The sequence below is a fragment of the Myxocyprinus asiaticus genome, chromosome 43, assembly GCF_019703515.2.
Source record: "Myxocyprinus asiaticus isolate MX2 ecotype Aquarium Trade chromosome 43, UBuf_Myxa_2, whole genome shotgun sequence".
Taxonomy (NCBI): domain Eukaryota; kingdom Metazoa; phylum Chordata; class Actinopteri; order Cypriniformes; family Catostomidae; genus Myxocyprinus; species Myxocyprinus asiaticus.
In genome coordinates, this window is record NC_059386.1 from 37,280,113 (window position 1) to 37,295,191 (window position 15,079).

Here is a 15,079-nt window from a genome sequence, read left to right on the forward strand (position 1 = left end):
GGAGCACTTCATGCTTCCTTCTGATGACCAGCTTTTTAAAGATGCTGATTTCATTTTCCAGCAGGATTTGGCACCTGCCCACACTGCCAAAAGCACCAAAAGTTGGTTAAATGACCATGGTGTTGGTGTGCTTGACTGGCCAGCAAACTCACCAGACCTGAACCCCATAGAGAATCTATGGGGTATTGTCAAGAGGAAAATGAGAAACAAGAGACCAAAAAATGCAGATGAGCTGAAGGCCACTGTCAAAGAAACCTGGGCTTCCATACCACCTCAGCAGTGCCACAAACTGATCACCTCCATGCCACGCCGAATTGAGGCAGTAATTAAAGCAAAAGGAGCCCCTACCAAGTATTGAGTACATATACAGTAAATGAACATACTTTCCAGAAGGCCAGCAATTCACTAAAAATGTTTTTTTTATTGGTCTTATGATGTATTCTAATTTGTTGAGATAGTGAATTGGTGGGTTTTTGTTAAATGTGAGCCAAAATCATCACAATTAAAAGAACCAAAGACTTAAACTACTTCAGTCTGTGTGCATTGAATTTATTTAATACACGAGTTTCACAATTTGAGTTGAATTCCTGAAATAAATGAACTTTTCCACGACATTCTAATTAATTGAGATGCACCTGTATATATATGAATATATTTATATATATTTTTTAGACCAAATAGTTTTCCTAATAATGTATGTCCTCATATGTGGACAGCGGGATTAAGTTGTGAAATTTTAAATAACACTAAGCTATAAAAAGTCAAATAGTTTATGATGTTTCCAGGAGTGTTGATTATTCATGTTTTTGAGACGTTACAGACATTACATCAGAAATTAGCATAATTAATTCAGATTCAAAGTAATGTCCAGCATCATCCAATCACTGTCAACCATGTTAAAATAAAATGATACATTATAAATTCTGAATCTATGTACTGATTATCATTGTCACATGTCTGTCAAACATGTTGAGTGATCCAAACATCATCTGCAGCCTGAAACTGAACTTTTGATCAGATTTTAGGAGTGAATGCACTTAACTGCATAGAGAGCTATAGGATGCTCCCTTGCTCCCTATTTAGTGAATGACTTAACCTCCAGTGTGCTGTCTGTCTGCACTGGTCTCAGAACAGTTTGAAATGCACCTTATTTTCATCATAACTCCATATAAAGCCTCTGAAAGACACATTTTCAGCTTTTAGATGAATCCATTTATTCTCAATGTGATAATGTACAGTAAATATAGGATATTTTAAAAGAAAATGAGTCTATAGTCCACATACGTGGTCATTGTGTTTATCAGCCTGCCGTTTCGCGATAAATAGCCTAAATTAAAAAAAAATTATATCGGATGAAACTAGAGACTCTAATCTTTTGGCTCAAACAGGTTTCAATGTAAAAACTTAATGAGGTTTCTTACCAGATGTAGTTTTGTTGACGTTTCAACCAAATGCAAACTCCGCTGTGATCAGCGCCATGTTGTTTGGTCACATGACTCGTGCATCGAAAGTTTAACCCTTTACTGACAGCTCAGAGTCTCCTGAACTGAGAGCAGTTGGTTTAAATTAAATTAAATTATGCATAGCCTATAGCAAAGCCAAAACGTAATGTCCACGCATGTGGACGCAGGGTCTCAGGAGGTTAATCTAAGAACATAATGGAGCTCTAAAAGACCCAAGTAGCCCGAACATCTCCAATGGGGGTGTAAACTCCAAAAGAGGGCGGGGTAACTCCGTAAGGAGTGGGGTTACTCCAGAAGGGGGTTGGGCCAACTCCGAAAGGCGCGACACTTCCACACACGGTTAGGTAGGGACTATTTGCTGGTAGTTTGGAGCTCCCTTCCTTTTTTGGATCTCGGCCTTGTCATCTGTGTCATTAGTAATCACTTATTTGGTGTCATTTCATCTTTTGAAAAATGAAATATACTTAAAATAAAGTATCTTTACATTTCATCATTAAAGGGACATGTTAAAGATTTTATAAGTCATACCGGTCAAGCTAAATGACGTGGAAAAGGAATATGTCCAGGGCAGGATCAGCGTGGAAATTCAATGGGTAAATTAGCTGAATGATATCTAGTAAACATATTTGTAAACTTATATTGATGATTTTGAATGTTGAAATGTAAAAATTACATTTATTTCCCCAACATATTTTTCCATAACAGGGTGGACTTGTTATGCTTGCCAATTTATGACTAACATCACAAAATAAAGGAAAGCATAAATGAAATAAAAGAGTTATGCAATTCAATTAACTTCAAAAAAATACTTTGAATGGCTCATGTCACCTCCTCTGACCATTTCATAACAAAGATCTTCAATTTAAGGTCACATAAATTACTGTAATATAATGACTTTTAAGTAAAAAAGTAGTGTAATGCATTACATTTAAAATTAGTGTGATCAGATTACAGTTTCTGACTTTTAAGCACATTTTAGGGTCATGCTTATTTCTAAAATATTATTTATGTAGAATACATGAGGTGATGAGTGTGTGACATGCATATAACAATGAACGTGAAAGAAATATAGACATTCTTTTGAATTCGAGCGGAAAAGTGTTTTAGAAAGTAACTTAAATGTAAATTAATAATTACTATATTAAAAAATTATTAATGTAATTAATAAAAGCAATACAACTGCTGTGCAAAAATAAAAATAGCATAAAATAAATACAATAAAGCGACTTCAACTCAAGTGCTAAATCCACTTAACATACGAGTGTTTATAGACAGTAAGTTCTGGTTACACGTGTCTGTATGACCTGCTTGGAGAGCTGAACACAAACTGCTCAGAGTTAAAGTGACCCGGACTTCTGAATTTGGGCGAGACATTTAACCGGTCGGGTCTAACGGACGGCGAGCTCCGGCTCTCAGTGTCTCTGATCGTCAATGAAGTCGCCGGCCAGCTGAAAATGGCAAACAACATTACATTTCATTGCATCATATTTCAATTCAAGAACTTTAAATGTGCAATTGATTTACTTTAATGAAAATCATAACTTATACGGGATAACATTTGACTTCAACAAGCTATTACACTACCTTTGTCTTTGCGATGAAGGATAGGACAAAATCTTGCTCTTCCATTTGACGACACTGGGATATGAGTTTGGGTCAATCTCCACATTATTCAACGCTAGAAGCACATCACTGTCCAGCTTTGTTGGTGAATTACTAGGCAAAATAAAAGCCCCACCAAAAAATGAAAAGGCATTTCAGTTAATAAATACACACATTTTTTGACGAAACTTGACAGATGTTACCAGTGTTGTAATCTAATTACTTTTTAGTACAAATGTAGTGCAACATTACATTTTAAATACTAGTAATCAGATTACAGATACTGACTTGAATTACTTTTAACCCTCCTATAGTATTGAAAAAAAACACGTCCCTTTGGTATTCGGGGTCATTTTTGACCGGAAGGGTCAGATATGTGACCCTTTTTTTTTTTTATTATGATAATGATACCATTTATCTTCCCTGGAGTAAGAACAATAAAATTATGCATTTCTTTTGGGATTTTATGCTATTTTGATCTTATTTACATGTACATTCCTCAATTTTTACCATTCATTTGCATATACAAATAAGCAAAAAGAACCTACACTTCTATAAGTTGAAACATGAAGGAAATATGAGAATGTGACATAAATTGGAGGCAGATTGAAAACAAAATATAAATAACACGACTTGAAAATCATGTCATGCCAGTAACAGCCAGTAGATGACTGTAGACACATACTGTGCAGTCTGATGACTTGTAAGCTAATTTAATATTTTATCACAAGATATGCATTTGAATATATATTTCGACATTATCAAATATTATTAGTCAAAGTTTATCATTTTAAATGGATTTGAAGTGTCAGTTTTTGCAGTTAATGTCATTATGCTTGCAATCAAACCTGACCATGGTGTTACAAAGAGAAGACACAGAATAAACATTTTTCTACCAATAATTTATTTCAAACACAAAATTCAATAACTCAAAATAAATGCATAATAATGTCAAGAAAATGAACATCAAGAAACAGAAATGAACTGCAAAATTCTGAAAATTCAGTAAGAGTATAAAACAGAAGAATCAGAGTAAACATTTTGCAGTTTCAAACTTTCTATAGTAAAACTTTATTTTGCAAACGTATGTGTGTGTGTGTGTCAGTGTGTACGTGTGTGAGTGTGAGTGTGTGTGTGTGTATGAGTGTGTGTGTTTCAGATTGATGTCATCAGCTGGAAATCAATAAATGACTTGTAATGCCAACAATGACCAAAAGATGCTCCACTTTTTGATGCAATGGTTCTCTCTGTGTGTGTGTGTGTGTGTGTGTGTGTGTGTGTTCTGCATTGTGAGTGTGTTATCGTCTCACCCCTTCATTTCTGTGTGTGTGTTTAGCATTGTGACTAATTTATTGGTTTTTTGAAAAATGTAAAAAAAAAAAAACATCTCTGTAGTATAGTTTTTTCATTTGTTGTTCATTTGTGTGTGTGTGTAAGTGTGTTCGTGTGTGAGTGGGTGTGTATGTTTTGCACTGAGGATGTTTTAGAGTCTCACCCTGTAATTTCTCTCTGTTTTTTCTGCATTTTGGCTGATTTATTAATTGTATTTGACAGATTAAAAAAAAAATGCTCTATTTTTTTGTCTTTCCCATTCATTTTCAATGCTTGGTCAATTCTGACAGTCACTTTTTTTTTTTATGACCAATTAGACTTCTTGAATCAAGCCCAATTTTTTTTTTTATGTTCAGATGACAAATGGAGGAAAAGTCACCAAGTCTTGTACTGTTAGATAAAGGAAACCATTTTTATTAAATGTGGAAAATTTATTTAGGAAAGAAATTACCGAATACCATAGGAGGGTAAAGTCTGTTACTTGTCAAGTGCATGACTTGATATTATTTTGAATTTGTTGAGCAAATAAAACTTTTCTGTGAGAAGTGTTTTACAAAGTAACTTAGTAATGTACAAAAGTAATCAGTAATGTAATTACTTTCTTGATGACATGATCAGTAAAGTAATCTGATTACAATTTTATACAAGTAATTAGTAACTTACCCAACACTGTCTTTTATACATGAAAAACTGGCTTACCCCGCTATAAAAACCTCACGTCTATAAAGGTCAACGGGGTCAACGATGTGGTCAGGTGTGCTGTGTGTCGTCTGAAACGAAGAGCTGGAGGAACCCGAGTGGTCCAGTGAGACGTGTCCTCTGCTCCAGGGAGTGGAGTGAGCGAGGACACCTTTATTACTGCTATTACAATCCTGCAGGTCACCACAGTCTTCATCTGCTGTGAAATACTCCTCTGAACTACAGCTGCATTCATCATCTTCAGTCAGACATCTTCTCCATTCATCATCAGAGCTGGACAGAGTCTGGCTGCCCAAACCAGAGTCACATGTGTTATCCGTGTGTTCACTGGAGAATGAAACCTTCTCAAACTCCTGCATCAGATCACAGACTGGGAACCGTCCGATGTCACCAGGATCATCTCCTTCAGTCGAGTTCTCATGTGTCGTCTCAAAGGAACCGTTTAGATGCTCATTGTGAATTGATCTACTGATGGAACTGGATGTTCGATCAGGTCCACCTTTAAGAGAGGAGAAGATATCTGTCAACATGCTGCGGCAAACACCTCAGAAGCCAAACAATAATGTGAACCGGTTTTTCTAAAACATTTTCACCGTAAGTACCCCCACAGCACCATCAGTAAGACTGAACTATCACTTCATCGACACAAAACCAAAGATGTGTACCAAAGGCTAAATATAATTTAACATTATCATTAATATTGATTATTACTGATAATTGATGTACTGACATCCCAATTTCCCAGTTAGATTAGATTCTTATTCAATTCCGAGTTATTCACTGCAACAAAAAAATCACTTTATTAGTATTTTCAATCTTGTTTTCCAGTTAAAATATAAAAATATTCTTAAAACAAGATACATATAATTGACAAAAATGGCACAAGATATTTTGTCTTGTTTTCAGAGAAATCTTAAATTTATTGAAGTTAATGCTTAAAGCAAAAAAATAAGATAAAATAGGGTAAGAAAAATAAACTAAATTCAAAGGGAACACAAGATTATTTTTCTTACCCCAATGGCAGATTATTATTTTATTTTTATTTTTTTAAGCATAAAGTTTAATACATTTTGACAGATTTCTCTGAAAACGAGACTTTATATAATTTTGCTTGTCAAGTAAATATATCTTGTTTTAAGAATATTTAGATATTTTTACTGGAAAACAAGACAAAAATACTAAATAAGAAAAAAGATTTTTTGCATAGATATGATGTCCATTTTGCTTACATATTAAATAAATGATCTCTCAGTTAATGCTGTTAATTATACAGGGGACCTTTAAAACTTGAAATTATGAAATATTAATTTTACAAATTGTATTTTATGATTCGTTTTTTATCATCTTGATCACATTTCAGCTTTTAAGAATGTAAAAATTCCATATATTCCATCAATAAATATGATGTCTTCAAATTGCATATATATGTTTTATTACAAGTTTATTGTTTACATGCACAGTTTGTACTATTTATATTGACACATGTAGAACAAGTTCTAAAACGGTACTGTCTCTTTAAGAATAGTAGCAGTTCAGCTAGTGCGGTTTATTTAGCACAAAGCCCCTTAGAGGACAGGGTGGGAATTTTTTTCTGAAATAGTTTTGCGTTCCCTGACAATAAGTTTTGCATTCCCTCGCAATAAATTGACCATGGTTTTACTATAGTAACCATATTTTAGCCACGATATTTGTAGTGAAACCATATTGATAATTAGGGCTTATACAATTAGTCAACCTTATTGACAACGTCGACAATAAAAAAAAAACTGTCTACAAAAATTTTCGTTAACGAATAGCCATTTAACATAACATGAGATCACATTAAACTCTTAATGATGACGTGTGAGAGCAGCACTGCAGTTCTGACTGAAGAGAGGAAGAATTACACAGATCACAGATGCACTCTAAACTTTCCAAACAGTTTCAGGTGATGTAGATCACAAAGTATGAGGGAATTATAATGCAAAAATACAAAATAAGTAAATACAGAAGCACTCTGGATGTGAAATAATTGGAACTGAAGCTGCCGCTCCGCTGAAGCAAAACTTGCGGAACACAAACAAGGGAAGGCAAACAAGCAAGGGAACCCAAAACTAATTGCGAGGGAACGTAAACTATTGCAAGGGAACACAAAAAACCTACTGCGAGAGAACGCAAAACTAATTGCGAGGGAACGTTAAACTTATTGCAAGGGAACGCAAACTATTGTGAGGGAATGCAAAACTAATTGCAAGGGAACGTTAAACTTATTGCGAGGGAACGCAAAACAATTGCGAGAGAATGCAAAACTAATTGCGAGGGAACGTTAAACTTATTGCAAGGGAACACAAAACAATTGCGAGGGAATGCAAAACTAATTGCGAGGGAACGTTAAACTTATTGCAAGGGAACACAAAACAATTGCGAGGGAATGCAAAACTAATTGCGAGGGAACGTTAAACTTATTGCAAGGGAATGCAAAACAATTGCGAGAGAATGCAAAACTAATTGCGAGGGAACGTTAAACTTATTGCGAGGGAACGTTAAACTTATTGCGAGGGAACGTTAAACTTATTGCAAGGGAACGCAAACTATTGCGAGGGAATGCAAAACTAATTGCAAGGGAACGTTAAACATATTGCAAGGGAACGCAAAACAATTGCGAGAGAATGCAAAGCTAATTGCGAGGGAACGTTAAACATATTGCAAGGGAACGCAAAACAATTGCGAGAGAATGCAAAGCTAATTGCGAGGAACGTTAAACATATTGCAAGGGAACGCAAAACAATTGCGAGAGAATGCAAAGCTAATTGCGAGGGAACGTTAAACATATTGCAAGGGAACGCAAAACAATTGCGAGAGAATGCAAAGCTAATTGCGAGGGAACGTTAAACATATTGCAAGGGAACGCAAAACAATTGCGAGAGAATGCAAAGCTAATTGCGAGGGAACGTTAAACATATTGCAAGGGAACGCAAAACAATTGCGAGAGAATGCAAAACTAATTGTGAGGGAACGTTAAACATATTGCAAGGGAACGCAAAACAATTGCGAGAGAATGCAAAACTAATTGCGAGGGAACGTTAAACTTATTGCGAGGGAACGTTAAACTTATTGCGAGGGAACGTTAAACTTATTGCAAGGGAACGCAAACTATTGCGAGGGAATGCAAAACTAATTGCAAGGGAACGTTAAACATATTGCAAGGGAACGCAAAACAATTGCGAGAGAATGCAAAGCTAATTGCGAGGGAACGTTAAACATATTGCAAGGGAACGCAAAACAATTGCGAGAGAATGCAAAGCTAATTGCGAGGGAACGTTAAACATATTGCAAGGGAACGCAAAACAATTGCGAGAGAATGCAAAACTAATTGCGAGGGAACGTTAAACATATTGCAAGGGAACGCAAAACAATTGCGAGAGAATGCAAAGCTAATTGCGAGGGAACGTTAAACATATTGCAAGGGAACGCAAAACAATTGCGAGAGAATGCAAAGCTAATTGCGAGGGAACGTTAAACATATTGCGAGAGAACGCAAAACAATTGCGAGAGAATGCAAAACTAATTGTGAGGGAACGTTAAACATATTGCAAGGGAACGCAAACTATTGCGAGGGAACGTTAAACATATTGCGAGAGAACGCAAAACAATTGCGAGAGAATGCAAAACTAATTGTGAGGGAACGTTAAACATATTGCAAGGGAACGCAAACTATTGCGAGGGAACGTTAAACATATTGCAAGGGAACGCAAAACAATTGCGAGAGAATGCAAAGCTAATTGTGAGGGAACGTTAAACATATTGCAAGGGAACGCAAACTATTGCGAGGGAACGTTAAACATATTGCGAGAGAACGCAAAGCAATTGCGAGAGAATGCAAAACTAATTGTGAGGGAACGTTAAACATATTGCAAGGGAACGCAAACTATTGCTAGGGAACGTTAAACATATTGCGAGAGAACGCAAAACAATTGCGAGAGAATGCAAAACTAATTGCGAGGGAACGTTAAACATATTGCAAGGGAACGCAAACTATTGCAAGAGAATGCAAAACAAATGCGAGAGAATGCAAAAATATTTCAGAAAAAAATTCCCGCCCTGTCCTCAGCGCATCTGTGCTATGTGTGATTAGAATTCATGTTTCTTTTTATGTTTTTGATCAACAACTGACTATTATGAACAGAAAGGGTATTCAAATTGCAATTATTAAAATCGAAATACATTTTTGTGGTAATCAACATTATGCTTCAACTGCTGTCGATTGAACTTGTATTTATCCTGGAATATTCTTTTAAGCACCACTGCTTTGACTGGTAACAAGCTGGTTTAATGGGACTCACCATTAGATGGAGTGGAACTTCTAGCATTTTTTAGGCTGTTTTCTCTATTCAAATACTCTTCCAACATGTTCAAGCCATCCGCAGTGAACAAGTCGATGAAGCAGTTTAGAAAGTCCCAGTATTCTGCCCACGGGATGCCCATCTCATGAGCCAACTCTCTGCCAACACAAGAGTCAAAGGAAAAAGATTATTTGAGGAATATTATTTGCATTAATAAGACACTTACAGTGTCAGCTCACCTGCCCACTCTCTCTGCGCCCTGATCCGAATCCGATTTCAAAATATCATGGAAATATTTGGCCCGGTCTCGTGGCGGTGTTTTCCACAATCTGTGAAACTCCTCAGCCTGAATGAGAAAGTTGCATTGTATTTCTGAAGGAACAATTCATACTAATTACATATTAGATACAAAGATGTGAAGATGTGAAGTACTTTTGATGAATTTAAAGGGCCAGCAAACGCCTTGATCGTCATCACTGGGTTTTTGGGACTGTCCACAATCACAGGTGTGTGTAACTGGTCACATGACTCTAATGATCCAGGACACCAGGGGGCGCCGATCACTGGATGAAGCGTGTTGTCAGCGGCCCTCAATAACGGCACATAAAATCTGTCTGTGACAAAGCACACAATACACACGTGATGCTGCATACTAGTTTAATACACTAGTGTAGTGAAACGATCGAGTCATGATGGTAATTTACCCTCCAAATATTCCATGATCTTCTGCTTCACTTCTTTATTTTTGTTTTTCCGCTCACAGATCACCTGACAAATAAATATGAGCAGTAAGTTCCTCTGAACGGATACAAATCTTAAAGAAAAACACACCCAAAAATGAAAATCATTGCTTATTCACAATTTGTGTATCATTAGATTCATATTCAGTAGTCATGTTCAATTAAGATTCCAATATCGGAAAAACAACATTATTAATTTAATTTAAAAATAGGAAATGAGAAAAATGGCCCTGGACTCATGTCCGTGACCATTTTTCTCCTTTCCTATTTTTAACTTGAGCACAAAAAGTCAATATTTGTTTTTTAAAATATCATTTTTTATTCCAATATTTGATTATTAACAGAATATGAAAATAACAAATGATACGTGGAATAATTCACCCTCATGTCATTCCAAACCTGTATGACTTACTTTATTTCATTGAACAGAATAAAAACGAATGGAAATTAAATATTAGACAGAATCACAGTCTCAGTCACCATTCACTTTCATTGTATGGAAAAAAGATGGTGACCGAGACCCGTGTGTGACTGCTGTGTGCATTTTTCATTTCCCTTTTTGAACTGTAACTAGTAGCACCTAATAAACAAGCAAAAAAAAAACAAATAGTTTTCCTAAAAATTGATGTCCACATACGTGGACACTGTGGACATCATGTTTATCAGCGCGCTGACTCGCGAAAAATTTACAGATTTTTTAAAGTGGCATATCAAATGAAACTAGAGACTCTCCTCTTTATACCCAAACAGGTTTTAATGAAAAAAACTTTTTTTTCACAGTCATTTTTTTTGGCGCTGCGTCCGTAGGAGCGCTTCAAGATAATCAACATCAAGTTGTTGTGTCACGTGACTCAAGCGGCAGAAGTTTAACTCTTAAATGACAGTCTAGAGTCTTGTGAACAGTATTCAGTCGGTTTTTACTCATTTAAATTATGCATTGCGTATAGCAAAGCCAAAATACAACGTCCACACATGTGGACGCGGGGTCACACGAGGTTAAGGAAAGAAAGTTAATGGGCTTTCACATGACTCATGTCACTATTACCAAATAATTTCAACTTTGACCCCATTACCGCTGACCTTTCGAAGCGTCAGCCAATGATTATCAGGCAATTTCCATATACAGTACGCAAAGTCTGTCTTTGCAGTGACAGGTCCAAAGTGATTTTCACACACATTTTTACCTCAATAATCATGTCTTTTAGAGTACAAAGCAACAGTAAATAATTTTAAAAGGTTGAAAGTTATGAAAAGATATTAAATGTTTAATCATTCATAATTTTTTACCTTAATGTTTCAAAGCATCCGTAGTTATCGAACTAATTTAAACTTACCAAGAACTTCCAGAGAACTTAACGTAAACATAGACTTTTATCTCCAAATACATGTTTTCAATGTTGACTGAGCGGCAGTGTGGAAGCCACTTCAGTCATGTGGGTTCAGAACAACATGAGGGTGTGTAAATAATGGTAGAACTGTTGCTTTAAGATGTCAACAGTTACTTACGCTTGCAGGTTTCTGGCCGTATTTATTCTTGCAGTTCTTATCGACGTATGGATGTGAACACAGAACATTCACCACGTCTGGACAACCAAACATACAGGCAAAGTGCAGCGGCGTCTCATTACTCTGTGAGGAACATCATCATGGTGAAGATGTACAGTGTGGAGATCACTCATGAGATGTTCAGATATTCATACTCACTGCTTTGTCAGGTGTGTTAAGATACAGATCAAGTACATATCTGATTCGTTGCCACAGCATGACCTCCTGATCTTTAGGGTACATCAGACGCATGAACTCTGGGTTCTCCAGCGTCTCTAAGATCAGACGAGTGATTCCTGGCTGGTTCTCTTTTGCTGCGACATGCAAGACATTATATCTGCATCCCTCCTGGACAAGCAACGTCATAAATTACAGTATGGATTATAGTTATTATTATAGTAATAAACTTGCAGCGCCTGTAAAACGACTTTCCTTTTCAGCTGACGTCATCAAGCCCTCTTAAGCTCTGAAGGTGTTTTTAAAGATTTCCTGTTTCAGTGGCATACCCCAAATTAAAGTCTTATAACTCGACAAAAAAGAAACAAATATATATTTTTTTAAATCAGTGAGGGTCAAGTGTTTGGTAACATTGTAAAGAACACTTTTCAAATTTCTTAATGATATAGATTATGATACATTCTGAGACTCTCACCCTAAGAAGCTGCTGAAAAATCACACCAAAAACATACTTTTTTCCTTATTTTTCTTATTTGACATTATATATCTCTGGGTGTAAATAAGATGGCTCCAAAAACCTGCATTTGTTTTGTTCCCAATCATGTCAACTGTATCTGAGAAACATTTTGTGTTGCTACAACAAAGCAATCAAAAGTTCTAACATTACAAATAATAATTTATCATAGTGTCCAAAAACATCTCCAAACAAATAAAACATAATAATTGTACATAAGAACTAATTACACATGCAAACACAACAATGACTAAAGGTTTGCATAGCATGCAGACATGATTTTAGTAATGAGATTTCACAGAATGAGTTTCATTCTGTGTCATTTGAGTCATCATTGAGTCTGTGTCATGTATTTGGCACCATCTCCTGGTGGTCATATGTAACATTGTGCTTCATGTGGATTATCTAATGATCTATACATCTGATTACCTTGCGTGTGCACTCGTTTGAAAGATAATCACCTCATCTAAGTATCTTCCTCTTCCGTTAAAGTTTTAAGCGAAAACACGGCATACAAGCAACACCAACATAATTGTTAAAGACATATACTTAGCTATTACTCACTATATTTTTGTCTGTGAGTAAAACAAATAGTCTGGTTGTATTCTACTCTTTTAGAGCTTTCCAACAACATATGACACATGGACTATTTGATGAGTTTGATGTTTTATACTAATTACAATAATTTGTACAGTGCAATTTTTTATATAAATTATCAAAACGGCCATCCAAGCTTTAACCACCCATGTTTAACCAATCCATGTTGACTTTAAATGCAAAGATGTGTATCATAGTATAAAAAAATGAATATGTAGACATATGCAAAAGTACACCTGCACAATAGTTGGATTGTCACCAGATCCAATGAGATATCTTGGATTTCCCCAGACGAGCTCTTTAAATGTCTCCTCGTCTCCTTTCTCGACAGCTTTGCGGAGTTTTGCCGTGAGGTCTTGTGTGCGAGGACTTCTGAATTCGTTGGCCTTCTCCACATTCACAGCATCTAAACTCACCAAACACTCTGCAGAGATCATTTCAAAACAAACAATGAACTCTCACCTCAATGGTTTGTTAGATGAGCTACAGGAAATATATCACATTTGTAAATAATCATGCTCACCGTTGACTGATGCAGCATTTGGTTTCTCTGGTGAAGATCCGCCTTCACATAAACCTTTAGCAAAGTTCTCAGCGTCTACTTTGCTTACGAAAGCTTTGAAACGAGCGCCTTTCATCTTCATCAAGGCCTTCAGTGCTTTAGTCTTATTAACAAACACGTGCACTGTACCTGGAATAGTCACACATTATACAGTAAACCTGTGCTATGATGAAATGACTAGATCATGGTATTCATTTCTGAACAATGAATTCTATGATCTAGTCGCTCATGATTATTGCATAAGAACACATGTACACATGCACAAATGCCTCCAATAAAACCCTGAAATGAAAGACTGATATTTCATGCTGGTTTGTGGGCAAGTTTAACACAAACGCTCACAAAGAACAATATTGTTAAAGTAGAGCAAAACTAGATCAAACTAGAAAATTCATATTCACTAGAGAACTTTTAAGATATCAAGATATTATCTCTGCTTTTGACATCAAACCGTGAGGAGATATGCGTTCAACACGTGTGCACATTGTATTACATGTACATTTATGCATTTGGCAGATGCTTTTATCCAAAGTGACTTACAGTGCCCTTATTACAGGGACAATCCCCCTGGAGCAACCTGGAATTAAGTGTCTTGCTCAAGGACACAATGGTGGTGGCTGTGGGGATCGAACCAGCAACCTTCTGATTACCAGTTATGTGCTTTAGTCCACTACGCCACCACCAGATCGGTTTATTCTAATGGCGTTTATGACCTTACACCGATAATGTCTTTTATTGCGTTTACATGACCACACACGTTGTCGGCTTATTAAGCATAACTGGTGTAAGAATGTGCATGTAAACGCACTCACTGACAGCTTGTGGGGATTTGCTGTATCTAAATCTTTCATCGACAATATTCATCCATATTTTATTCTCACTTTAATGCATATTTTGATTAAATAATCAAGTTTTCTAAACTGAAGTGAGGGCATGCAAAAAAATAAAATAAAATATGCGACTATATGGAAACGTGACCCATCAGCACACACATTATGTCTACAACTTCATATCTTGTGAATAATAATAAACCTTATTCCTCAAAACTTGATCTGGTTAATATATCGACTATAAAATGCTTAATTTGGTAAATACTTCAATTTAGAGAATTATAATGAAGCAAAGGCACCATCATTTCAAAATAAGAGCCCCTTGTGTGTTTCGGGCTTGTTTATACTGTATAAGGCGCTATGATTTCAATGTTGGAAACACGAGTGGAATTGCGGATCCAGTCAGAAAAACGGAATTATAACGGAATCTATAAAACGCAGAAAGTCATGGAATTTGACATATTTGGGATGAAATTAATGTATAAATGCACAATAAATCAAATTAAATCATGATATGTCCTTGTGTGATGATTAAGCCACTATATCAATTTAACATTATTATTATTATTATTATTATTAACTAAATAGATTTAGGGACTTTTACCTGTTTGTAGGCTATACTGATTTTATTTTCATTTCTTTTAATGTTTCAATTTGTATTTATTATTCACTGCAAAATGTGTGCTTGACAAATTC

The 15,079-nt window shown here is 35.8% G+C and overlaps 1 protein-coding gene across 4 annotated transcripts in view; it reads right to left on the reverse strand.

Annotated features, from left to right (window-relative positions):
- Positions 1–1,189: 1,189 nt before the first annotated feature.
- Positions 1,190–15,079, reverse strand: part of LOC127433812 (ankyrin repeat and LEM domain-containing protein 2-like) — a 21,249-nt gene continuing 7,359 nt past the window's right edge. For 3 of the 4 annotated variants that reach the window (XM_051686047.1, XM_051686048.1, XM_051686049.1), the window contains 11 exons: positions 13,515–13,682; positions 13,228–13,415; positions 11,863–12,051; positions 11,665–11,787; positions 10,123–10,186; positions 9,851–10,032; positions 9,658–9,764; positions 9,419–9,576; positions 5,097–5,595; positions 3,048–3,179; positions 1,190–2,911 (listed from right to left, as the gene is read on the reverse strand). In XM_051686047.1, coding sequence (XP_051542007.1) covers positions 2,749–2,911; positions 3,048–3,179; positions 5,097–5,595; positions 9,419–9,576; positions 9,658–9,764; positions 9,851–10,032; positions 10,123–10,186; positions 11,665–11,787; positions 11,863–12,051; positions 13,228–13,415; positions 13,515–13,682 — 1,973 coding nt within the window. In that variant the 3' untranslated portion in view covers positions 1,190–2,748. The remainder of the gene's footprint in view (positions 2,912–3,047; positions 3,180–5,096; positions 5,596–9,418; positions 9,577–9,657; positions 9,765–9,850; positions 10,033–10,122; positions 10,187–11,664; positions 11,788–11,862; positions 12,052–13,227; positions 13,416–13,514; positions 13,683–15,079) is intronic. The other variant, XM_051686050.1, reaches the window with a different exon arrangement.